Source organism: Rhinatrema bivittatum, chromosome 8 (genome assembly GCF_901001135.1).
Source record: "Rhinatrema bivittatum chromosome 8, aRhiBiv1.1, whole genome shotgun sequence".
In the NCBI taxonomy this organism is placed as follows: Eukaryota; Metazoa; Chordata; class Amphibia; order Gymnophiona; family Rhinatrematidae; genus Rhinatrema; species Rhinatrema bivittatum.
The window spans coordinates 134,270,969-134,295,452 of NC_042622.1; the positions used below are offsets into that span (position 1 = coordinate 134,270,969).

At 44.6% G+C, this 24,484-nt stretch overlaps 1 protein-coding gene across 1 annotated transcript in view; it reads right to left on the reverse strand.

The window, feature by feature from the left end:
* Positions 1–24,484, reverse strand: part of UAP1L1 (UDP-N-acetylglucosamine pyrophosphorylase 1 like 1) — a 65,435-nt gene that overhangs the window by 11,871 nt on the left and 29,080 nt on the right. Inside the window, 3 exon segments of the mRNA XM_029614230.1 lie at positions 1,730–1,915; positions 16,920–17,060; positions 21,150–21,343. Coding sequence (XP_029470090.1) covers positions 1,730–1,915; positions 16,920–17,060; positions 21,150–21,343 — 521 coding nt within the window.

The window sequence follows — 24,484 nt, forward strand, 5'->3', positions numbered from 1 at the left end:
GGGAGCCTCCAGGCGCTGCAGGTAAGCATTGTGCATAAGCACAATGAACTCCGGCGAAAAAGGTGGGGGGCTCGGGGGGGGGGGGGGGGCAATCGGTGGCAGAATCGGTGGAGGATTTTCACTAGGAACCTCTTCATCCTCCTCTAATGGCTGCAGGACCCAATCCGGGGAATTGAAAATGGCCGCCGTTCCCGCCGAAGGCGGTGAAGGGGCCGGCCCACGATGTCCGTGTCGCGCCGCGAGAAGAAAGTGTCCAGCGGCCGGGAGGTGCCCTCCCCAACAGGAAGGCACCGGGAACAGACACCCTCCTTTGAGAGTCTCGACCCCGGCTCGCCGCAGGCCGAGCAGCGGGACGGCCGCGGCATGCCTGAGGCAGCGGGGGGGGGGGGGGGGGGGAAGCCGTGGAGGGGCCAAGAAATTGTACAATCGCCGCGGGGAGCGGGATGCAACTTTGCTCCCCTGAGTGCCCAGATCCTCAGCAGAGGAATATTACGTCTCTGCTGTGGCGGCCCCGGGGAATGGCCGTCTCGGGGCCACGGGGCAGTCTGCGGCGGTAGAGTGGGGAGAGGCTGGCACCACCAGCTTCCACCACTCAGCGCAGCTCCGGAGCTGAAAAGCAAAGAAGCACAAGCAAAAAATCCACTTACCCCAGAGAAGAGGGAAGGAGAGAGTGTGGGAGGAGGGAAGTGACTAAGGCAGCCCTGCCTGCAAGTCACAAAACTTTCCTCCATTTTTTGGGGGGGGTTTTTGAACAAAACTAACTTGATCCAACCTTGAAAGGCAAAACCCTTAGAGAGAAAGAGTAACCAAAGATTTAATCTTCATGAAGGGGAAGCACCAGGTTCCCCTACTCCTATCTGCTGGAGTCAGAGATATACAGAGCTATTACAGAGGGTGCACTGGTTTATATGATAGCACCCTCTGAAGCCTTGTCTGACTCCATCTGCTGGACGGGGGACATAACCCACCGTCTGGACTGATCCTGGTACGTACAGGGAACTGAGGTTTACCATGCAACAGAAGAAAAGGGCTGCCATAAGTCAAAGTTGCTTGGTACCAGATTTGATAGGAAAAATTAGAATACTCAACTATAATACACCAACTGCTCTATCCCCTTACAAAATATATCAACCATAAAATATATATATATCTAGGGACAGCAAAAGTATTCTGATTCTTGGTTTTTCTATTTTATTTTTCTAAAGAGTTTATCTTTTGCTTTATTACACAGCCTTAATCACTTATCTATATTTTAATCTATAATAATATCACAAGTCTATAACAATTTAATTTAGAACATAATCACAATCATAGTTTCATCCACAATCACACTCACTCATATGAAATCATAGAAATCTTTTTATTTAAAGATCTTTATGATGTGATGAGTGTGATTGTGGATGAGACTATGAATGTGATATTTATGTACTAAATTAAATTGTTATAGACTTGTGATATTACTATAAGATTAAAATAGTGATATTATTATAGATTGAAATATAAAGTGATTAAGGCTGTAATAAAGCAGAAGATAAACTCTTTAGAAAAATAAAATAGAAAAACCAAGAATCAGAATACTTTTGCTGTCCCTATATATATTTTATGGTTGATAGGGAAAATGAGAATGCAAATAAGCAGTCTTGCTTGGGACATCGATTTTCCCCACAGTGTGCCACTGATAACTTAGAGAAGCCCACCAGACGATTACATGACCACATCCAATCCTCACCCTGGTTTATCTGGTATCCTGAAGCCTGCCGCATCTCGGAAGTCGGCACCCGCTTTCCGTGCCCAGCGGTAGTGTTGCAATAAGAGGGATCGGCGTGCAGTGGTCGGAGTGTCCTTCTCTGCTGTGTCTGCATTCTTCAGTGGGGAAAACTCTTCCTCCCTCAGAACTTCAAACACAACAAAATTCCTGGCAGCAGAAAAAAAAAAAAAAAAAAGAGAGGCTCATTAGTGTTTCTGCTGTGTGACAGAAGCTTCCTCCAACAAGGTTCAATCATTCAGCAAGTGACTCCTGTTCTCTGCTTCCAAGAACGTAACAGAAGCTCCCAAGTTAATAGTATTTGTACTTCTCTACCTGTATTTTTTCATATGCATTTTTCTCATACAGAATTTAACATTTATTTAGAATTTTGGCCCAGCAGTCTCCTCCTACTCTGGGCTTCCGCCTCAGTCAGAACCAGCTTCTATTGAAGCAGTATTGCCAATACCTTCAATGGCAACTATCCAGTGTTTCTCCTTAATTTTTAGCCTTCCCGCTAACCCAGTCATTGCAGTAACACAGGTACTTGGCCAGGAGGCCAAAGACCACAGCTCTCTCCAACCTGTGAGCACACTGCCACTAAGCAGCGCAGTTACATGATCACTGGGATTACTCTTCCCTTTTCATTCCCAGCCCGTTAACGCCAGACTCCAGAATCTAATTCCCATCCCGCATGGCAGCACTTCCAATCCCTCATTTTCTATACTATCAACTCCCTTGTAAACTCTCATTCCCTACTGCATTTCCTGGCCTCTCCTACCAGCTCAAGTCCTTATTTTAGACATAAGGAAAGTGAATATAGAAACTCTCTTCAGGGGATTGAATTATACATGTTTATAAAAGACCATTGCCTTTTTTGGAAATATTACCTATTCATTGAAAGGGGAAGGAAAGACTCTGCCATATAAATAACTTCCATTTCTGACTCAAAAAATAATGTAAAGAAAGTGGTTTTGGATAATTGGAGCCTGGGGCCGGGTGTGGAACAAGGTGAAATTTCCTTACATGTTAATTTCCTTTCTATTAGTCCTGCTACCAAATGGGTTATCTCCCCCTACCAGCAGATGGAGGCAGACTATACAGATTTCTATTGTGACATCACAGCCACTACATAAAAGGTGGTGCTAGCAGCAGAGATCCAACCAAGCTTCGCATCAGACCCCCAACCCATGAACACAAAATTCCTTAATCCAATTTTGAAAAGAGGTTCCCTGCACCATAGAACAGGAAGGAAAGCCAAAACATAAGAGGAAAGAAAGGGAAAGAACCAAACCCTCCTTAAAACTACAGCAAACCACAGATCCTCACTTCCTGGGCAGGTCCTGGACTGGTGTAGCAGGACTAATGGAAAGAAAATTAACAGATAAGGAAATATCACTTTCTATCTCATCCTGTTACACCAGTCCAGCTGTGACCAATGGGAAGTACCAACGCTTCCATCTACTTGGGCAGGAGGAAGTGAGGGCTACCCTAAGGACCCCTGCGCCAAAGGCTGTATTCCTCCAGAGGCCATGACATCCAGTCGATAATGCTTCACAAAAAGTGTGCAAAAGGGACCAAGTGGTTGCTTTGCTAATATGGACTGGTGCCAGCACCTCCGCCCAGGATGCAGACTGCACCCTGGTGGAACGTGCATGAACCAATTTCAGAGGGCACTTACCCTTCAGGAGGTAAGTGGATTCAACTATTTCCTTTATCCAGTGGGCCAAGGTAGCCTTAACGGCCGCCTCTTCCTTATGTGGTTCCCCAAAAAGCACAAACAGATTGTCCAATTTGTGAAAATCATTGGTGACTACCAGATAACACAGGATAAGCCTTTGCACATCCAAGTATCAGAGAGAGCTATATTTGGTCCACATTCCTCCCCCCACAAATTGGGAAATTGCCTGATAAATGTGAAATGCTGAATTGACCATAGGGAGAAAAGATGGCACTGGTCAAGAAATCACCAGAAAGGGATCCTGATAGGATAAGGACTGATGAGCCGAAACCCGCCAAACAGAACAAATCACCATGAAGGCGGCTGTCTAACAACAAATCCTTCAGAGAACTCTGCCTTAGTGGCTCAAATGGAGCCCTTTGGAGCACTCTCAAGACCTAAGCCGGAAAATAGGATGCAGCCTCTTTACCCCCTTTAGGAAACAGGACACATCCTTGTGAGCGGCAAAGAGAAAACCTTAATGGTCCCCCTATAACATGCATAGCCGCCACCTGCACCTTCTTGGAATTCAAAGCTAGACCCTTATCAAGTCTGCCTTGCAGGAATGCCAAGGTGAAGAAACCATGGCCTGCCAAGGGGACTCCGACATGTCCCGACAAAAGTGCTCAAATAGGCGCCAGACCCGGATGCAGGCTGAGGGGTAGATTTTAAAAAGCCTACGTGCGTAAATCCATTGGATTTATGTGCATAGGTGGTGTTATGCACGCCAGGCCTATTTTAGAAAGTCCGGCGATGCGCGTAAAGCCCCAGGATGCGCGTATGTCCCGGGGCGTCGAAAAAGGGGCGGGGTGGTCCAGAGGCCTCCAGCACAGCGGCCATTTGCCGCTGTGTTGGAGGATTGTGTGCCAGCAGGCTGCCGGCAGGCGCAACAGGTAAAATAAAGGTTGGGTGGTGGGGGGGTTAAGATAGGGAGTTGAGAAGTTCCCTCCGAGGCTGCTCCAAAATCGAAGCAGCCTGGGAAGGAATGAGGGAAGGTTGCGGGCGTCAGCGCATGCAAGTTGCACAATTGTGCTCCCCCTTGCGCGCGCCAACCCCCGATTTTATAATATGCGCACATGTTGTAAAATCAGGCATCCATGTGCGTGCGCCGGGTAGCACGCACATGGACGTGCATGCGCAACCTTTTAAAATCTACCCCTATGAAATAGACAATTTCTGGGACTTCAGTAATGTGGATATCACAGCGGAGGAATACCCCTTCTTATGAAGCAGTCTCCACTCAAGAACCAGGTTGTAAGAGAGAATGAAGCCAGATCCTCCATGACCACAGGCCCCAGTACCAGAAGGCCCCATGCCTTCAAGAGCCACAAGGACCTTGTCACCTGAAGCCAAAATAGGTACCATTCCAAAGCCTGTGAGGCCAATCCAGCTCGACTAGGATCACCTTGATTGGCTCAAGTTCTATCTGCTGTAGTAGCCTGATAATGAGCGCCCATGGAAGGAAAGCATACAGAAGCTCCCCTTCCGGACATGGCTGTACCAGGGTATTGATCTCCATCGATCCCTGTTCTCTGCGCCCAGGGAAAAAAAAACTATCCAGTTTTGCATTTCGTTGAGTCGCCATTAAGTCCAGCTGTGGACAACCCCACTTGCGACAAATTACTCGAAAGGCATCCACACTCAATTCCCATTCCCTGAGATCTAACCAATTTCTGCTGAGGAACTTGGCCTGAACATTCTCCTGGCCCATGATATGCACCACTGACATGCTGAGATGCCAATCTGCCCAAGGAAAGAGGAGGGGCATTTCTAGCAAGATGCTCCAACTCCTGGTTCCTCCCTGCTGATTTACTTAAGCCACTGCGATGGCATTGTCAGAGGACCCGAATGGCTCTCCTAGTCAACAGCAGGACTCAGACACTGGTTCACTCCTTTAAGATCCAGAATAGGACAAAAAGACCCATTCTTCTTGGGAACCGCAAAGTAAATGGAGTACCGAACCTGGCCATGCTACAACGGAAGCACATGCACCACTGCCTTCAAAGGTTGTAGCTTTCAGAGGGTCTTGCACACTACCTACTGCTTGACTGGGACTGTGCAAAGGGAAACCATAAATGCTTCTCGCATGGAACAATTTAAGTCCAGACTGTAAATGAGTTGAATTATCTCCAGGACCCAGCAATCAGCAGTTACCTGGGTCCACTCTCTGCAAAATTCCTGCAGTCAGCCTCCTACAGGAGCCAAGAGTGAGTGAACCCACACGGCCTCTTGAAGATGTTCTATTGGCCCCTCAAGGAAGCAGGGTCCTCTCTGCCTTCTAGCTCCACAAAAGAAACCTAGAAACATAAAATGATAGCAGAAAAGGACCAAAATGGTCTATCCAGTTTGCCCAGCAAGCTTATGGTAGTATCTGCCACCCTGTGCAAGTTACCCCCATGCTTATCAGTTTCCCAAACCATAAAAGTCAAGGCCCTCGTTGGTTACTGTCTGAATCCAATTCCCTGTTACCCTTTGTGGTTTTGTGTTTCCCTTGCTGTTGAAGCACAGAGCAATTAAGGAGTTACGTTAACACTTATTGGTTAAGGGTAGTAACTGCCACACCAGCAAGTTACCCCTATGCTTATTTGTTTCTCCAGACCATAAAAGTCAGGAGGACTGACCACAGTCCCTTGGGCCTGAATAAGAGGATGAAAAAGCCCCAAAAGTTGTCTGCCTGGCTTATACCACCAGAAAACTCGAAATTTCCTGCAACCACTCCCAGGTCTATAAAAGGCTTGGCTTTTATCCTCCACTAGAAGCTAAGGCTTAGGGTCTCCATGATTCTTAACTAGTCAAGATCTCCCCCAAACAATGGACTCCCATTAAAGGGCAAATTCTCCAGATGCAGCTTGGACCAGGAGTCCACCGCCCAATTGCACAACCACAAAAGATGATATAGACCCACTGACCGGGTAACTGACCTGGCAGAGCTCTGCAACAAATCGTACTGAGCATCAGAAAAGAAGGCTGCAGCGGACTCTATTCTAGTTGCCTCCTCACCCTCAGAATTCAGTGAAGTACCCATATCACCATGGCTGAGTAGACAGATCTGTATTGCCATGGCCGAAGCAACAAACTCCTGAGGGGCAGCTCCATCTTCCTGTCTTGGGGGTCCTTCAGTGAGACACACCCCTCTACAGGAATAATACTGTGCCTGGTCACCGCCATCACAAATGCATCAACCACTGGCGCCTAAAAGAATTTCTGGAGCACCGCAAGAGGAAGGGAATAAAGCCATTGTAAGAGATTGACTCCCTTCAAACCAGACTCCGGGTATTCCCATTCCGCCAACATCTCCTCCATTTACGGGAGTGGTAAGGCGGTGGTGGTTTTGTGTTTCCCTTTAATAAGGTACCACCAGAGTCTCCATGGCTTGGATTCTTCCAGCTGGAGGCAAGTCAGCTCCAGGTCAATCAGCCCATCTATTTCATTTTACAGAAACAGGAAGCTCAAGGACTCACCCTGAGCCAGAAGGGATGGCCCCTTCAAAGGATGCAGAACTGTCTGTGTCCCTTATGTCCCCCCAAGTACCCCATGAAGGCCCCAGCACCAAAATAGTAGGCCAAGCTCTCTTGGAAAGAACTAGAGGCTCTCCAGTGCAGGGAGAACCCCCCCCCCCCTACACCTCTCCCCCAGTCTTTTAAAAGCACAAAAGGCCTGATGTAAAAAAATGGAGAAAAGTCTGGAGAAAATTCACCTTGGACTCCACTGGCACCCCTGCAGTCGATGGCCCACCCAGGGACAAAGCTGGGATCAAGACTGGAGGGACACCAACGTCCTCACCCGATGCCAGGATCTCCCCTGGCTCAGAGACCGAACGCATGGGAGAATTCAAAATGGCCACCGCCACCTCAGATGGCTGCGTGATGGACTGCGTGTCAAGCCCTTCCGAGATTGACAGACTAAATGGTGACTATTGGAACACAAGATTCAAAGTTAAGTTCAAGTTTTTAAGTGCAGTGAAATAATTCTTAAAAAATATTTTTCTGATGACTGTTAAATATAAAACAAATGGGATCTGAGAGACTGATAATTGAATCTACATAAAGTGTGGATGTGAACAAGAATATACATGTCCTTGATATGATGGTCATATACATTTCAAATGTATCATTTGTCTATAATTGCATAAGATGAATTCCTGCTTAATGTTATAGTTGGTTTATGCACCTCAGGGTTTCTTCAAGTTAGTGCAAAAACAATATTCATAGAAACGACGGCAGAAGAAGACCAATCGGCCCATCCTGTCTGCCCAGCAAGCTTCACAAGCTAAAATGCAAGGGATGTGAGGCAGAGAAGAAGCATTATGGGCTGTCCTAAAAAAAAAAAAAAAAAAAAGGAAGAAGATGGTGCTTCCATCTATATTGGTGTGGCCTACAGGCCTCCAATTCAGACAGAAAAGCTGGACAGAGATCTGATCGAAGACATCCAAAAGGTGGGAAAGAAGGGAGAAGTGTTGCTTTTTGGAGATTTTAATCTGCCAGATATAGATTGGAGTATCCCTTCTGCGCAATCTACAAGAAGTAGAGAGACAGTGGATGCTCTTCAAGGGGTTCTGCTCAAACAAATGGTAATGAAATCCACAAGCGAGGATGTGATACTCAATCTACTGCTCGATAATAGGAATAATGTCTCTAATGTCCAAGTAGGTGCACACCTGAGCACCAGTGATCATCAGATGGCATGGTGTGATATTGCAAATAAGATACACAGAAGTCACACGAAGACCCGAGTTTTGAATTTTAAAAATACAGACTTTGTCATAATGGGGATGTTCCTGAAGGAAGTACTAGAAGACTGGGAAAAAATGGGTGAGGTGGAATAACAGTAGTCCAAATTAAAGGAGCTATTATAAAGCTATGTGTTAGAAAAGTAAACAAAAGTAAGAGGAAAACGAAACAGATCTGGTTCTCAAAGGAGGTGGTTGAAAAAGAAAAAGCATTCAAGAAGTATAAAGGATCCCAAAAAGAGGAACACAGGAAAAATACCTGGTGAAACAGATGAAGAAAAAAAAAATCAGGAAAGCAAAAGGTCAATTAGAAGAAAGAACTGCCAAAGAGCTAAAGTGAGGTGACAAAACATTCTTCGGATATATCAGAAAAAGAAGGGAGGCCCAAAGTAATATAGTGAAACTGACAGGTAATGAGGAACAATGTGTGGAGGGAGATGAAGAAATGGCAGAAATATTAAACAAATACTTCATTTCAGTCTCATTAAAGACTACCCTAGAGAAGGACCATAAATGGGTGTGGGGTAGACGAAACTCTGTTTACAGAAGAGAATGTATAGGAAGAGCTAGGAAAACTGAACGTTGACAAGGCCCTGAGGCCAGGTGAGATACACCCCAGGATACTGAATGATTTCAGAGATGTGCTGAAAGACCTGTTCAATAGATCCCTGGAAACAGGAGTTGTGTCACGTGACTGGAGAAGAGCTGTGATGGTCCCACTTCACAACAGTGGTAGCAGAGATGAGGCTGGAAACTACAGGCCTATTAGCCTACCTCTGTGGTGGAAAAATTAATGGCGACTCTGCTGAAGGAAAGGATAGTGAACCATCCATTGCCTCTGGTTGCTAGACCAGAGACAGTATGGATTCACCGGGGGAAATCCTGTCAAACAAATTCAATTGATTGTTTTGTTTGGGTGACTAGAAAATTGGATCAAGAAAGAGCACTTGATGTGATTTGCACAAAGCTTTTGATATGCATTGGAAGCTAGTGAATAAAATGAGAAGCTTGGGACTTGGTGCCAAGTTGGTGGGAGTGGACTACAAATTGGTTGACTGACAGGAGACAGCATGTAATGATAAATGGAACCTATTCTGAAGAGAGAATGGCATTAAGTGGAGTGCCACAGAGATCGGTTTTGGGACCGATTCTGTTTAGTATCTTTGTGAGTGACATTTCAAAAGGAATAGAAGGTAGTTTGTCTATTTGCGGATGATAATAAGATCTGCAACAGAGTGGACATGCCTGAAGGAGCAGAAAGAATGAAAACTGATTTAAGAAAGATTGAAGAGTGGCCTAAGACTTGGCAGCTGGGATTTAATGCCAAGAAATTCAGAGTCACGTATCTGGGGTATGGTAATCCAAAAGAGCTGTATGTGATGGGCGATGAAAGACTAATGTGCATGGACTGAGGTGATCGTGCCTAGCGATCCGAAGGTAGCGAAGCAATGTGACAAGGCAATAGCTAAAGCCAGAAGAATGCTGGGCTGCATACAGAACAACCAGTAAGAAAAAGGAGGTGATAATGCCCTTGCACAGGTCCTTTGTGAGGCCAAACCTGGAGTACTGTGTTCAGTTCTGGAGACCGTATCTCAGAAAGGATAGAGACAGGATGGAGGCGGTCCAGAGAAGAATGACCAAAATGGTGTGGGGTCTGTGTCGGAAGACTAATGAGGAGAGGCTGAAGGATCTGAATATGTACACCCTGGAAAAGAGGAGATGCGGGGGAGATGCGATACAGATCTTCAGATAGCTGAATGGTTTTAATGATGCATGTTCCTTGAACCTCTTCCATTGAATAGCAAAACAGTAGAGCTAAAGTTCACAATATGAAATAAAGGGAGGAAGACTCAGAACCAATGTCAGGAAATATTTCTTCACGGAGAGGGTGGTGGATGCCTGGAATGCCCTTCCGGAACAGGTAGTGAAGATGTAAATAGTAAACAAATTCAAAAAGGCATGAGATAAAAGCTGTGGATCCCTAAAGGCTAGAATTGGAAATTAAGAAAAGGGTCCATAGGGAGAAACCTGTATGCAGTGGCAGTTATTAACCCCTAACAGAAGGCATGGGGATTATTACCCTTAACCAATTAGCTTACATGATTTTGATGTAACTGCAGCATTGCTCTCCACTTCAACGATGGGGGAAAAATGGGAATTGGGTGTAGACAACAGCCAACTCTGGACCCTGATTTTTATGGTCTGGGGTACTGACATACTACGGAACATAAAAGGTCCCTCTCCCAACACAATTATTCGAAACACGGTTCCATGTTGGGGGACAGTGTAAAATGGATTACAAATGCATTAGTGCCATCTAAGTTTCAAATAAATTCTACGTGCTTTATTATTTAAAAAAAAAAAGTGTACTTTTTTGAATAATAGACCATCCTCCCTGATAACATTAGGGAAAAAGGGTAAGACTGCTTCTAAAGCCAAGTCCAAAAGCAAAGCATGTTTAAGCAGCAGCACTGAATGAATCATCAGGAAGGCTGCTCACCCTGTAAAAATATTGCTAGCAGTAATTTTCGGGCCGATATAGTAAGGACGCGTAAGAAAAAGTGCGGCAGTGCCAGGCGCCCGCTCGTATGCCACGCTCACATCTTGGTTCACAAGCCGCTCGATTCAGTATTCAAATTAGACGCAAATCCAAGCGGCGTCCAAAGCGCGTCAATGAAGTGGTAGGTGTTCGCAATCCATTTTACTGTACAGAGCGGTATGTAGCACCTATACAGTATCCAGGGTGCACTGGTACCTGTCCTTTGAAATGTCATTCCACCAGGTAAGTGGATGGTTCTTTTCTACAGACCCCGCTGCCTTGAGCGCCCGGCCGGACGTCCAAGTCGTGACCTTGGACGTCCGGCCGGGCACTCAAGGCAGCGGTGCCTCCGATCATGGACGCCCGGATACAGACGGGAAGGTCCATGAACGGACACAGCGACCTTGGACGTCTGAGGTCGCGGCTTCCATTCATGGACTTTCCCGCCTGTAGGCCCCGCTGCCTTGAGTGCCTGGCTGGATGTCCAAGTTTCCTAGTACATACATGGATATGCCACACTGTGTATTCTGAAGTTTGCATTCTCAACTCAGCTATGCGTTCTTATTTCAGCGTCTACTACAGCCTTATTCTAGATGCAGGAGGAAGGCTCCGTAGAGGCGTCCGTAGAGGCGTCCATGTCTCCGCTGGACTCCGGAGCCTCAGGACGCCTAGCGGACGCCCATCTCTCCGGTGTCTGTAGAGGCGTCCATGTCCAGAGCCTCAGAGATGTACAGTTTAACCCTAGCCTGGCACGGCTCCCATCTAACGCCAGGGACAGGGTAGGCGGTAAATACTCAGGTTAAAGACGCGGTAAATAAGCTGGTTAAAAGGGCGATAATTTGGGCGCACGTTACTGTATCGGAGGGAATAGCTAATCCGATCATTAACATATATACATGCGGCGGGCGGAAACGGATGCGTGTCCTTTTCGGCAAGCGGTAAGGTCGCGTAAAAGCAGATACTGAATTGCGGGTACGCCTTACGCGTCCAAAACGTGCGTCCAAAGCGGGTTAAAAACCGGGTAACCACGGCTGCACTTTACTGTATCGGCCTGTTTGTTATCAGTTTGACAGTTGCTTGGTTTTGATTGTTAATATTACTATCCTTAACATAAGGCTTGGGGGTAACCTGCATGGAGCAACAGTTGCTACCCTTAACAGAAACATGGGGGTATTCTGCTAATGTAGCCATTCTTCTGTTACCACATGTCCAACATATGTATGTATACTTTCCTGTAAAAGTAAATCTACCTCTCTCTGCATTTCATCTTTTGTAGCATTTGGAGAAGTACTTAAATCTTCATGAATTTACGGTTTTCTCATCACATAAAGATTTCCTTGCAATCAAACCAGACTGTTCCAACCATGCAAACATAATCCCATTTGTTTCTTTTTATTTTGCTGGGGGAAAGGGGGAAATTTGAGGAGTGAGTACAAGCAATGAAGCTTTATCACTTGTGGGTCAAATGACTCTGGCTCTAAACAGAGGTGGAGAGGAGGGTAGAAGAGGAACACCCTTCATGCCTGAAAACAAATGATGAAAGCATTATTAAATAATTGCACATTGTATTAACTTCTCAGAAAAAAATTAAAATCTTGCTGTTTTGTGAATATCCTGTGTGACCTTGGGTATGTCACCTTAGCTACTTGTGCCTTTGATTAGAAATGCTTTCCAATAATTGTCATTCATTTTCCCCTTCCCCTCAGTCAGAATTTTACTTCTGGCCATTGAAAGAGTAGAGAAAATGAAGGGTTCAAGTTTTACACACAGGCAGGCAGATGCAGAAAGGCGTGGTCAGTTGAATGCATTTTTCTGCCTACATATGAATTCGCATTTTCTGGGTGCAAAACTTACTGCCGATGCAGCAAGGAGTTTTGCATGCAGAAAATGCACGGCCCTAAATGAGAGTACTGCTTAGTGCCCTCACATGGAAATCCCATGCAGATGAAGGCATTAAGCAGTCAGGGAAATATTGGCCTGGGGTATTTTTTCAAAACTGGCCCATAGCGTATCAGACACCTTCATGTATTTTCCCTGCAGCATGTGTATCAATAGCTCCCCAAAACACACAAAGTCAACCCTGGAACCCAGCAAAATTGAGCCAAAATATATCCAGCATAAACTTAATCTTTTCTAAATAACTAAGAAGTTGAACACATTCTAGAGACCATGGGTGAGCAGAATTGCAGCCTTCATGCCATCCATGCAAATTAGTTGGGCTTCCTACACATCTGCTTATAGAGATATATTTTGGATTCCTGGTCTGGCTATTGAACCAGTTGCAAGTAATGACATTGCCAGACACACACATGCTCAATCACAAACTGATTTTTTAGGTTACAGAAGTTTTATTGGCACATACACAACAACCACAAAAACAAATACTCTCAGACACACCCACACACAGAGTGTGTTTGTGTCTGTGTGAGAGGCAAAGATACCCACACACACACACACACTCTCACAGACAAAGTGCGATTGGGTTTGTGTGTGTCTCACTCTCTTTGACGTACTACTGTTATTCTGCTGTTTATGTGCTCACACAGTGATTGCCCCCATCCTAGCACTGCTACATCATGGTGTAAAGTTCTTGCTGCCAGCCCTTCCCCATTCTGCAGCTGCCCCCTCCCTTTCCCAATCTCATTCTCTAAGAGACTCACTAGTTCCAGAGCCAGCTGCTTCTCTCAGAGCTCAGTGCAGTCACCTCAGACAGAAGCCTCCCCAACACTGCATAGGCACTTTCTCCTGGCTTAACCCCTTCTGACCTGTGCCTGTAGCTTGCATCCACTTCTCCGCAACCCTCCCACCATTCTAGTGCATTCCCATTGACTGCAGGCTACAGAGTCTGCTGCTTTTATGGTATCCCAGGCTCTGCTCTGCCTACTGACACCAGGGGAGAGGGGACAAGAAGTGACCCCTACTGTTCCCTGGGTTTATAAAAAGAGAAAATTAAGCCCTTGCTGAGACTGGGGACAGCCACTAACTCAAAGGAGCACAGCTCCAGATGGAGTCCTGCTTTCTCTTGTGAAGTCAGTGCAGCCAGAGCTGGTGTGAAGGTCTTAGGTGTAATAAGCAAACCTTACAGCCTTGCATACACTCCTGGCTCCTCCTTTCCCACAAATAAATTTAAAAAATATACATTTACAGTAACATTCTACATGGAAAAGAATATTCAGTGTTCTAAGGTAAGTAACTATATTTACATGCACTACTGGTGGTACCAACCAGAAAACTCTGCAAAAAAAAATAAATAAATAAATACCTACATTCTTGGGACTATTGTAGAGCATGTCAGCTCTCAGAAAGCTTTAAGTAAACTTAATTACAATATAGTAAACCTCCCATATGAAAAGAGCACTAACTGCCAGCACTCAAACAGTAACACTACCTATGAAAAGGTAACACTTCAAATATTACACCAGGCCCTATAACACCAATACACCTGATATTAGAAAAAAACAGAACAAGCCAAGCTGAAACTACATACTAGCAAAATACCTCACCTCAGTCATGTATGCAGAACACGCTGAACCCTCACCAAATACAGAATAAAGAGACAAAGTATAACTAGAAACATGCAGACAAAAACTGAATTGGAAACCATAACACAGACTCCGTATGCAATGCAATAATGTAAAAACAGAAACATCACTATTCCTCATTAAACAGCAAAATCTATAAACCATCAATCATAATAGTAAAACCATAATCATAAAAAGAATAAATATTCAAAACAGCTGATGAAAAGGATACCCATATAATTTTTTTAAATTATTCCCAAAAACCCTTAAATCAGAATACAAGCCAAATAAATAACAGAAGACATCAAATAACACCTAATTATTAAAACTAAGGATAAAAAAAATCCTCTGCTCTCCATAGAGAACTTTTTATTTCAAGTCACCCTGAGATTGTCATGGATTAGTTTGGGGAGGGAGTGGTACAACTTTCTCCTTTCTCTCTCACATACCCATATTCTCCAACACACACACACATGCTTACACATCTTCACACAGGTTCTCTCACATACACATGTATGCACATTCTCTCTCTATCCCCAGAAAATAGAGGCTTCCTCTGACCTGCATAGCTTCTCTCTCTCATACTCATGCAGTCTTACATGCTATTTGCTCACATGCACACATGCTCCTTCACATGTTCACCCACATGCTCTCTTACATGCTATTTGCTCACACGCACACATGCTCCTTCACATGTTCACCCACATGCTCTCTTACATGCTATTTGCTCACACATACATACATGCTCCATTTCACATACATATGCTCTCACACACACACACACACACTCTTGCTCTCTCTCTTCCTGAAACATATCAGCTGACAGGGCATTTGCTTCAGCCGCGCAGCCCAGCACAAGCTAGCCCCGCAACCATGTGACTGGCCACCGGGACATGCCCGAAGCCCAGATAGGTCAATCTGCTCTTGTAAGCAGTACTTCCCAATGCAGAGAGATTGCATCTGGCCAGTGCGCTTTTATAATGCTGGAAATTTAACTTCTGGGTTAGGGCTGGAGTTAAGATTCCAGTACAATGAAAAAAAAAAATAGTAAAAAATTTTTAAAATTAAAAAACAAAAATTGTCATGAACTCTACAGGTAAATGCCGGCAGCTGCCACTAGTTAAACAGATAATTACTGACTTAACTGGGTAAGTGGCGGCAGCTCTTGGCACTTACCCAGTTAAGTACTGATTTATCAATCCGGCAACAGGAAGCAGCCAAAATATAGCTGCATAACTCAGTATTTATCCATCTATCTGGCGCAGTTCACTGCTACTTAGTTGGATAAGTAATTTAGTAAAGTAGTACTGACTTATGTGGCTATATGGACTTGCTTCCCTCACCAGATAGACAGATAAAGCAGAGTTGCTTACCTGTAACAGGTGTTCTCCAATGACTGCAATGACACACGGATGGTAATCCTCACACATGGGTGTCATCAACAGATGGACCCTGATGCAGGAAACTTTGACTAGGCACACTGAGCATGCCCACACATCCACGTGCGGTCCCTCTTCAGTCTCGTAACATAGAATTACGATAAAATAAAATTAGGAGAAATCCAACTCTATGGAGTATCGGGTGAGTTTTGTGAGGACTAACATCCTGCTGTCCTCAGAGAATACCTGTTACAGGTAAGCAACTCTGCTTTCTCAGAGGACAAGCAGGATGGCAGTCCTCACACACGAGTGAATCCTTAGCTACAGGCTGCTTCCCAACACAAAAAGGGGACCAACAGACATCTAACCAGGTGCCAATGGGCACAAAACTGGTAACGGGGGGGGGGGGGGGAGGGGGGGGGACGGGGACGACGACACAGCCTGAACCCAAACAATGGGCCCTAGGTTGGGAGAGTTGGATTCTACACCTTGAAAAGGTTCCGGAGGACACACTGGCCAAACCTCCTGTTGCGTCAGTCATCCCCTATCCAGACAGTAATGTGCTGTAAATGTGTGGAGAGAATTTCACATTGCAGCCTTGCAGATCTCCTCCACGGGAGCTGCTCGCAAGTGAGCCACCAATGCTGCCATGGTTCTGACAGAATAAGCCTTGACATGGCACCCAAGATGCAGTCCTGCCTGGGCATAACAGAAGGAGATGCATGGGCATGTATGGGGCATGCTGGGCATACTCAGCGTGCCTAGGCAAAGTTTCTAGAAACTTTGACATAAAGGTTTTCTGCATCAGGCTCCATCTGATGGTATCACCCATGTGCGAAGACTACCATCCTCTTCTCCTTGGAGAAATCCATATTTATCCGGCTAAGCGGTGGCGGCAGTAGCCTATCAGGGATGCCTCCTCCCTTCCCAAGTTAAAATGTGCATTTGGCCTATACTGAATGCACTTTTTAAAGTTTAGGAACATTTTTAATTCCCGGTGCAATTGCATAGCATTAGCTTACTGCATCGGGAGTCCAAAATAAATTAACCGATCGATCAATCAATACGTTAAAAAATGTGCGCTGAAAGCCAGCACATTTTCTTGGCACTCAGATTACTGAAATCGGGCTTAGGGTTTCAAATACAGGCACAATGCCATCTTGATTCTGGAAGGACCCTTAGGGTGACAACCATAGTTGAATTCTTTTCAAAACACCTTTCATTGGATAATTTCAGACAAGGAGAAGTGGAAACAAAAACAAAGAAATTCATTTTTTTTTCACTAACTTAGAAAACTGGAACACATCAAACACAAACTTCTCCATCTTTATCCCGTTTGGGGTGGCAGGTTTTACCAGATTTCCCTCCTCATCAATAAAGGGGACCTTCTTTATGGCAATGTGCTGCTTCAGCTGAGGCTCCAGGGACCTGCAGGGTGAAGGAGGAAGAAAGGAGATACCATTTATTAAATAGTTTATAATACTATAAAGATCTGTGAACAGTAGTTTAACATATTTGCGCCTCGATCTCCTCTGCCATGTCACTCCCAGCTTATCATTTACTTAGAGAACAAACTCTGCTACCTCCTCAAAAATTCTTTTATATTGTTTTCTGCCTGGGCTCACAAACCCACATCTTAAGATTTCCTACCACGTCGCCTCTTTTCTCAGCCACAACCTTTGACCCAGAGCCATAGACTGCCTGTGCAAACACAATAAACCTGCACACATGGAATCCAGCCAGAAGGTATCATAGGATGATTGGGACCTTCTCCCTCTTGGATGTCTGAAGATTTGTGTCCAGAAACAGCAGGGCGACACTGCAGGCTTTGCATCAAAATTTCAAAAGAGAATGTGCACTCACTCTTATTTGCGCTGTACTTTTTCCATGGAAAACATGTGCAGGATTAAAAATGCAATCTACTGCATTATTTTTCACCCCCGACCTAAGCATGCCCCCAGGAACACCACAGAGGTCAATTTTCAAAGCATTTTACCTGCATAAATCTGCCCTCTGAGGACTGCCTCCCTCTATGCGGTTAACAATTTGTGAGGTGTTCCACAATGCACCCACCTTTGGCCGTAGCAAAGCAGAGGTGCTCCTGGGAGCATGTTTTGGTTGGGAGAAGGAGGGAGGAAGAGTACACACATAGATTACGTTTTCAGATCTCTGGGTATATTTTTCCCATAAAACTAGTCACACATGTGACAATGTGTATTTTATACCCGCAGCAGGTTGCAAAGCAAAAGCATGTGTGTGTACATTCTCTTTGAAAACAGGTGCAAATGCCAACAAATAAAAAGCACAGGCGGTCTTTGTCCCAGTGGTATAAGTGCATCGAGCTTCCAAGGTGGCACAGGGCTAAATCTGCTTGGAGCAGTGGTTAGGAGTGAGTGCCTAATGATTAGAGCAGCAGGCTAAGAACCATGGCTCAAATCCCACCATGGGCAAAGTCACTTCACCCTCCATTGCCTCACGTAAACCCTTGGGAACAGGGAAATACCAACAGTACCTGAATGCAATCCACTTTTAAGTGACTGACCAGCCATGAAAGATGGAATATAAATTTGGAAAAAAAAAACAAACACTTAAATTACACCCACAGACTGCAGAGATACAATATATAATGCTTGCAAGAAGACTGAAATGACCTGCAGGGAGGGACCATAGAGAGAGATTGGATTTGTTTTTAACCACAGCCATCACTATCCTTATTAGCTGTGAGAATTATTGAAAAACCTGGTAATAAGACATAGAACAGGGCCTGGGCAGTGACTTAAATACTGGTTTGTAACAAGGCTGGTGCTAGCATTTTTGCTGCACTGTGCGAACAATTATTGAGCTACCCCCCACACGGTTCTGTTTTTTTTTTTTTTTTTAAGACAGAATTTTTGTTTTCCCAATTACCAACACACAATAGAAAAACAGTCTCATGCTATCTCAGACCCCCCTTTCTCTGCTGAAAAAAGCCTGCGCCCTCCAACAATCCAAACTTTCAAAACTGACACCCCCCCCTGAACCTATCTTACCCCATTTCACAGGTCCAAAATGCCTAATTTGTGCAGAAATGGTCTCCAGGTGTTGCTGCCCCACTTACCAGTACATAAAAAGGGCACCGGCTGGGCCCTGTAGCATGCACTGCTGTGGTGCCTACCGGAAAACCCTGCAAAAAAAGACATTTGGAACCCATATGGTACTATGCCTATCATAATGCGTGTAGTTGTGGGTTTGGCCCTCAAAGACCCTGGAGTAAACTGAATGAAAATAAGATTTAGTAAACTTCCTGTACCAAAAAGCATTCAAACAGGAACAACCCTACCTATGAAAAGCATCACTGCAGATATTACCCTAGACTATAAAACACCTCCTATTAGGAATGCAGAACAAGCCAGGCTTTATAAATCCCTACATAGAAATTACATACTAGCAGAATGCACTGCTTTTGAAAATATTAAGGTGTTGACTTGATTTTTTTTTTTTTTTTTACACACTGTGAACTTAGTAAGAAAAGTGTACTTATGCTTGAAGACACACTAGTATTGCGAATGCTTCAACATCAATACTTGTGCTTATTGTCAGTCAGCCTGCGGCAAAAGAAAAAAAAAATCAAGAGTCAATACCTTAATATTTTCAAAAGCAGTGCGGTCGTGGAGATATTATCAGATGTGCTTGACAAGTATACACCGTATGCAATACCTCTTTTCTAACTGACTGGAATCATTGTACCTAAAGTTCTTTCATACAGTAGCCCCTGAGGCAGCTCCTTGGAGAGCGAAACTCAGCCAGATTCAGGCAAGATTTAATAAAAGTCCTTTTTATACCGATCCTTCTTCGTTTTTATCACTGTATAGCTACTATGAATCTCAACTGGGCAGACTGGATGGACTCCTCGTCATTATCTGCCACCATTTGCTGTGTTAATGGGGATACCTTGAAAACTGCAGGTAAATTGCTATTTACTCATCATATGACTTTGAAAATTGTCCTCAAAATCTATCAACTAAACAAGTCATTTCTCAACATCAAAATAAATCAGCACAAAAAAAACCAAAAACGAAACCTTTTACATCTGCATCCAGAAAATATTAAGATTCCTACTGCATAGCATGTCGACCCATTTCAGCTACTAGATTAGGCAGAGATCGTGTCCCTATACCCAAGGTCCCTGTTTTTTTGCAGTAGTGATTCTGGGCAAAGGTTAAAAAAATTGGGCGCATTTTTAAGATTACGAGATGAATGAGTAAATTTGTCTAGAGTTTATATTAAGAGCCTAATTCATAGATCTTTTCCCATAGACAAAGAAAAAGCCTTATAGGCTAATTTTAAAACAAGTGCATGTGCGCCCATACACACATGGGCACACGAGTAGAGAAGCTGGAATTGTAAAGCATGCACACACTTGCGCGTGATTTAAAATGAGTCTACCACGTGTAAGTATTCTCCTAATTTTAAGAGGTTACTCGAGCAAACCTACCTCACACGTCTTTTATAGGACCTTTCTGGCTTCAACACGCATACGTAAGGGGATTTTAAAACACAAGGGACATGCCCAGTTTTTCCAATTAGTCCACCAGTTTGCCCAGTCAATATCGAGGTCTTCCAGATCCTCTGGTTCTTCATCCTCAACGCCCCCCCCCCCAGTTGACTTGGATCCCTCATCCTGTCCCGTAAGCCCTAAACTGCAAGATCTGCAGACTTGCTCCTCACCTGGAGCAGCAATAAAGTTACGCGGATAAGCCAATGCGCGCTGCAGCCTCTGGTTTTAAAATACAAAGCTACGCACTTAAATGTTGGCCCCACCCCTTTTCCGCCGCCTTATATTTGGCACACATACAAGTATACATGTGCATAAGATTTGTGGCTCTTATAATCTGCATTGCTTGTGCGCAGCCCACATGTGCATGCATGTGGCTATTTTTGTGCAAGCAATGCTTTTAAAATCGACCTTTTAGTAATTAGACCCTAATTATCACAAAAAGACCTTTTTATTAAAAATGTCTTTCCTTTTAAACAGTTTTCCAAACTTTGTTGTGTGAATTTTTTATTTTTCTATTTTTTTTTCCATTTTAGTGCTCTGTACCTTGCTTTTCTTCCTTCCCTCTTTTTCCCGCCCTCTCATTACAGCCAGTTTCTTCCTCATCATAAAGTGCTTCTCATCTACTTCCATACTTCGAGGCCATTCTTTTCTCCTTCCCTCGTCTTTCTCCTCCTCCTCCTCCATCTGTCCCACCTCTGTACTGATTTCTCCTTCCCCCCTGCTACAATCTTCCCACTTCCTACCACTTTTTCTATTTCCTTCCATTCCGCTACTTCCCTTCTACTGATAAAGCTTAAGAGGCCGAGTCGGCTACGAGCCCCATGTTGCCAGTGGAGGGAGAAAGTCCCCTGCAGCAGATGCAACCCAGATCACAGTTAGACAGACCCAAGAAAAATCTCAGCCCGGGCACTGGTGGGAGATGCTGAGCACATCTCCCTCCTCTCTTACATCCACACACTCCCAGCTGTGGTGATACTTACTGTGCTACAGTCTTGAGAAAATCGAGGGTGAAGAAGTGATTGCAGATGTTGCCGGCATTGTACGTCAGCAATCCGTCAGCATTGCGCTTCTGTACCGTCTCTGGACTGATTTCACTGTACTCCACCACCTGATAAATCCCGTCTACTTGGCATACTACACCCACGGGTTCTTCAGGGTAGGCTTTCTCTACCACCTGCAGGCACAATACAAAGATCAGGCTGGAGAAACACCCTAGGCAAGACTTACTTTCAGTGGCATCACAGTGCATGCTAGCAGAGTGCTCGCTATAAACTGGCTTACACCAGGGGGCTATTTTTATGTTAAGACGGCATAACGGCATATTGTTCTGCTTAAGGCTAAAATGTAAAAGCAACCAGTTGTCAGTCCATTCCTCACTCAGCCTAGAGCATAACGCTGCCCACTGTCCAGAGAGATAACTGGGTGCTACTCCCAGCTCAGACTCCTCCAGACCCTCAGGAGAGAGTGCTACACTAAATACTGCTACTTATCCTGGGGCCAATGGGATAAAGCCCACGCTTTAGGGTGGGTTTTATTTTACACGCATGGTAAAATAAGTAGTCCCTGTGGGATGCAGTAAGCTAATGACATGATAATAAGACCAGGTATTAAAAAAAAAAAAAAAAAGGACGAGTCAAGACAATGGTATGAGGGAGCCACGGCCTTGATGTGCCTCGTTTCTTTTGTGGATTATGCCTTCTAAAAAGAAAGGAAAGGTGAAGGTCAGCAATCAGTTGTTGAGTTTCTGGCTCCTGTTCCTGCTATGGGGGACCTGAGCCCTATTCCTGTGACTGGTGGAGAAGTGCTGGTTTCAGTTGGAGAAGTAACATCTCTTAGTCCTCTGGATGGTTATTTGCCAATGGCAAACCGCGATCCTGTTCTGGGTGCAGCAGCGTTGCAGACAGATGAGGTCTTGGAGAAGCTGTAACAGAGTGAGCTCCAGAGGACAGTGGTGGTAATGCAATGATTTTTATCATCGGCACGTGGGAGTCTTGGAATGCAGTTTGTGGATAAACCTCAAGAGTTGGGGACTTGGAGGAGAGTCCCACTCCTCAAATATTTCAACTGTTTGTGAGATTCTCTCCCCTAAGAAGCCGGCTATGGTAACTCTAGACCAGTGGTTCTCAACCTTTCTGTTGGGACACACCTGATAGATAGTTCTCACATGCGTGACACAAGGCTAAATGTAAATGTACATTTTGCATCCACAGGAACCCCTGATCCTCAGTAATGGGTATAAAGCAAAACTACAATATTCCCCATACAACAAAAAAAAAAAAAAAAAAAGATATTCTGGTGTTCTCAACAATACAAAACTCCCTCTACTACCAGGCACAATAGCCCTACTTATAAAAAGACAGCAGTTCACCACCAATGCACATCCTATTGAGAAAACACAACAAATAAGGTGAGGTATTTTACTAGCCTACATGCTAGTTAAATACCTCACCTCAGTCATACACACAAAATCGACCTTCACCAAGCAAAGAAAGACCACAAATTACAAATATGGAGAGAAAAACTGGAATGGAAACCCAAAAAAAGCCACTCTTTATGCAGTGCAAAACTGGAGAAATGGAAAGAGAAATATAGCACTTAACATAGTACCAGGATCTGCAATAATCCGCACAGTTACACCTGCATTATGGCATGCACTCAAATGGAACAACCCTACAAATATTAAACCAGGCCCTTAAACACCAATACACCTCCAATTAGGAAAAAGAAAAAGCTGAGCTCCTATAGATCCCCACACAGAAACAACTGTAAAACTAAAGGCCCAATTTTAAAAGGCTCGTGGATGTAAAATCATGGGGGTTACGAGCATGGCTGGGCTTTGAGCGCAGCACGCGCGTTTTACAAAGGGCCCGGCCATGCGCGTAACCCCTGTTACGCATCAAAGTGCTGAGGCTTTTAAAAGGGGCACTGTCATTAGATGCTGTCCTGGGGAAGTGCGTGCCGGCAACTGGCCGGCGCGCAGAAGATACTGTTCCTCTGGAGCAGAAGTAAGTATTAAAATTTAAAAAAATGGGGATCGATAGGATAAGTTTAGGGGTTGGGGAGGAGAGGGGAAAAAAGGGAGGAAGCATAGGTAGGGGCAAAGGAAAGTTCCCTCCCAGTCCGCTCCTTAATTAGGGCGAACTGGGAGGGAACTGGGCAAAGGCCGATCGCGTCAACGCATGTACTATGGAAAATCCCCCCCCGGTGCGCAAGTCGCAGGCCGCGCGCACACGCACGCATGTGCATTTTGTATTTGACAACATGCTTGCACCAACACATGCAGGTTATAAAATGATCGCATCCATGTGCGCGTGCCAGGAACACGTGCACACCTTTGAAAATCGACCCGTATATGAATAAAATGATTCAAAATAGCTGAACAGAACATCTAACAATTAAAATCTCCTAAAAATTAAAAATTCTCTAAACACCAATAAAATATTTCAAAAAACAGCAGACATCACATAATACCCAATAATTAAAATGGCATTCGAAGAAAAATGAACTTAAAAAGCTACCTATTCTTACCCTCTCCAGCAGTTCTCCTACTCCTTTTCTTTGCAGGCCGCACCAGAAGCAGCAATAGCTGCTGAAGCTGTCCTCATCCTTAGGGACCACAACCAGTTGCTGTCTCTCTCTCACACACACACACACCAGTCACACCCTCAGGACCAGTTTCTGTCTCACACACCAATTACTTCCCCGACCAGCCTCTCTCTCACACACACGTGTGCACGCGCACCCTCCTCCTCTGACACACACACACACACACACCCCACCCCTCGCCTCACACACACAGACTGGCCCCCAGCTGAACAGCTACAGTCTTCGGCCCCACCGGCTGCGGGTAGCACCCAACACACTTGCCGGTGCTTGGCAACACACTGGTTGAGAATCACTGCTCTAGACTCATTATGGGATCTGACGGCTAAGTTTGGGACAGCTTTTTCAGAATGCTCATCTAAGGTGAATCTTTGGTTCAGGATCATGAAGTACAATGACAATATAATCGGAATAATTTCCGCTTTAAAAAATTATGTAAAAGCTTTGCAATCTGTTAATGCTGCAGCTATGCAGAAACATTGAATTCTCATCAGGAGGGTAGAGTACGTTGAAAATTGATTGACATTTAAATTTGCAGTTTTTTAATTTTCCTCATCGGGGAGCTGCCTCGTGCTACTTTAAGTAGATATTTGATGGAAGTGTTGCATGTTTCTATGGAAGGTATTCTGAGTTCGGTATTTTTTACCATTTGGGTAATACTTGAATCAATTTCCAACAGAGGATATGATTTTTAACTGCTTTTTTGAAGTCT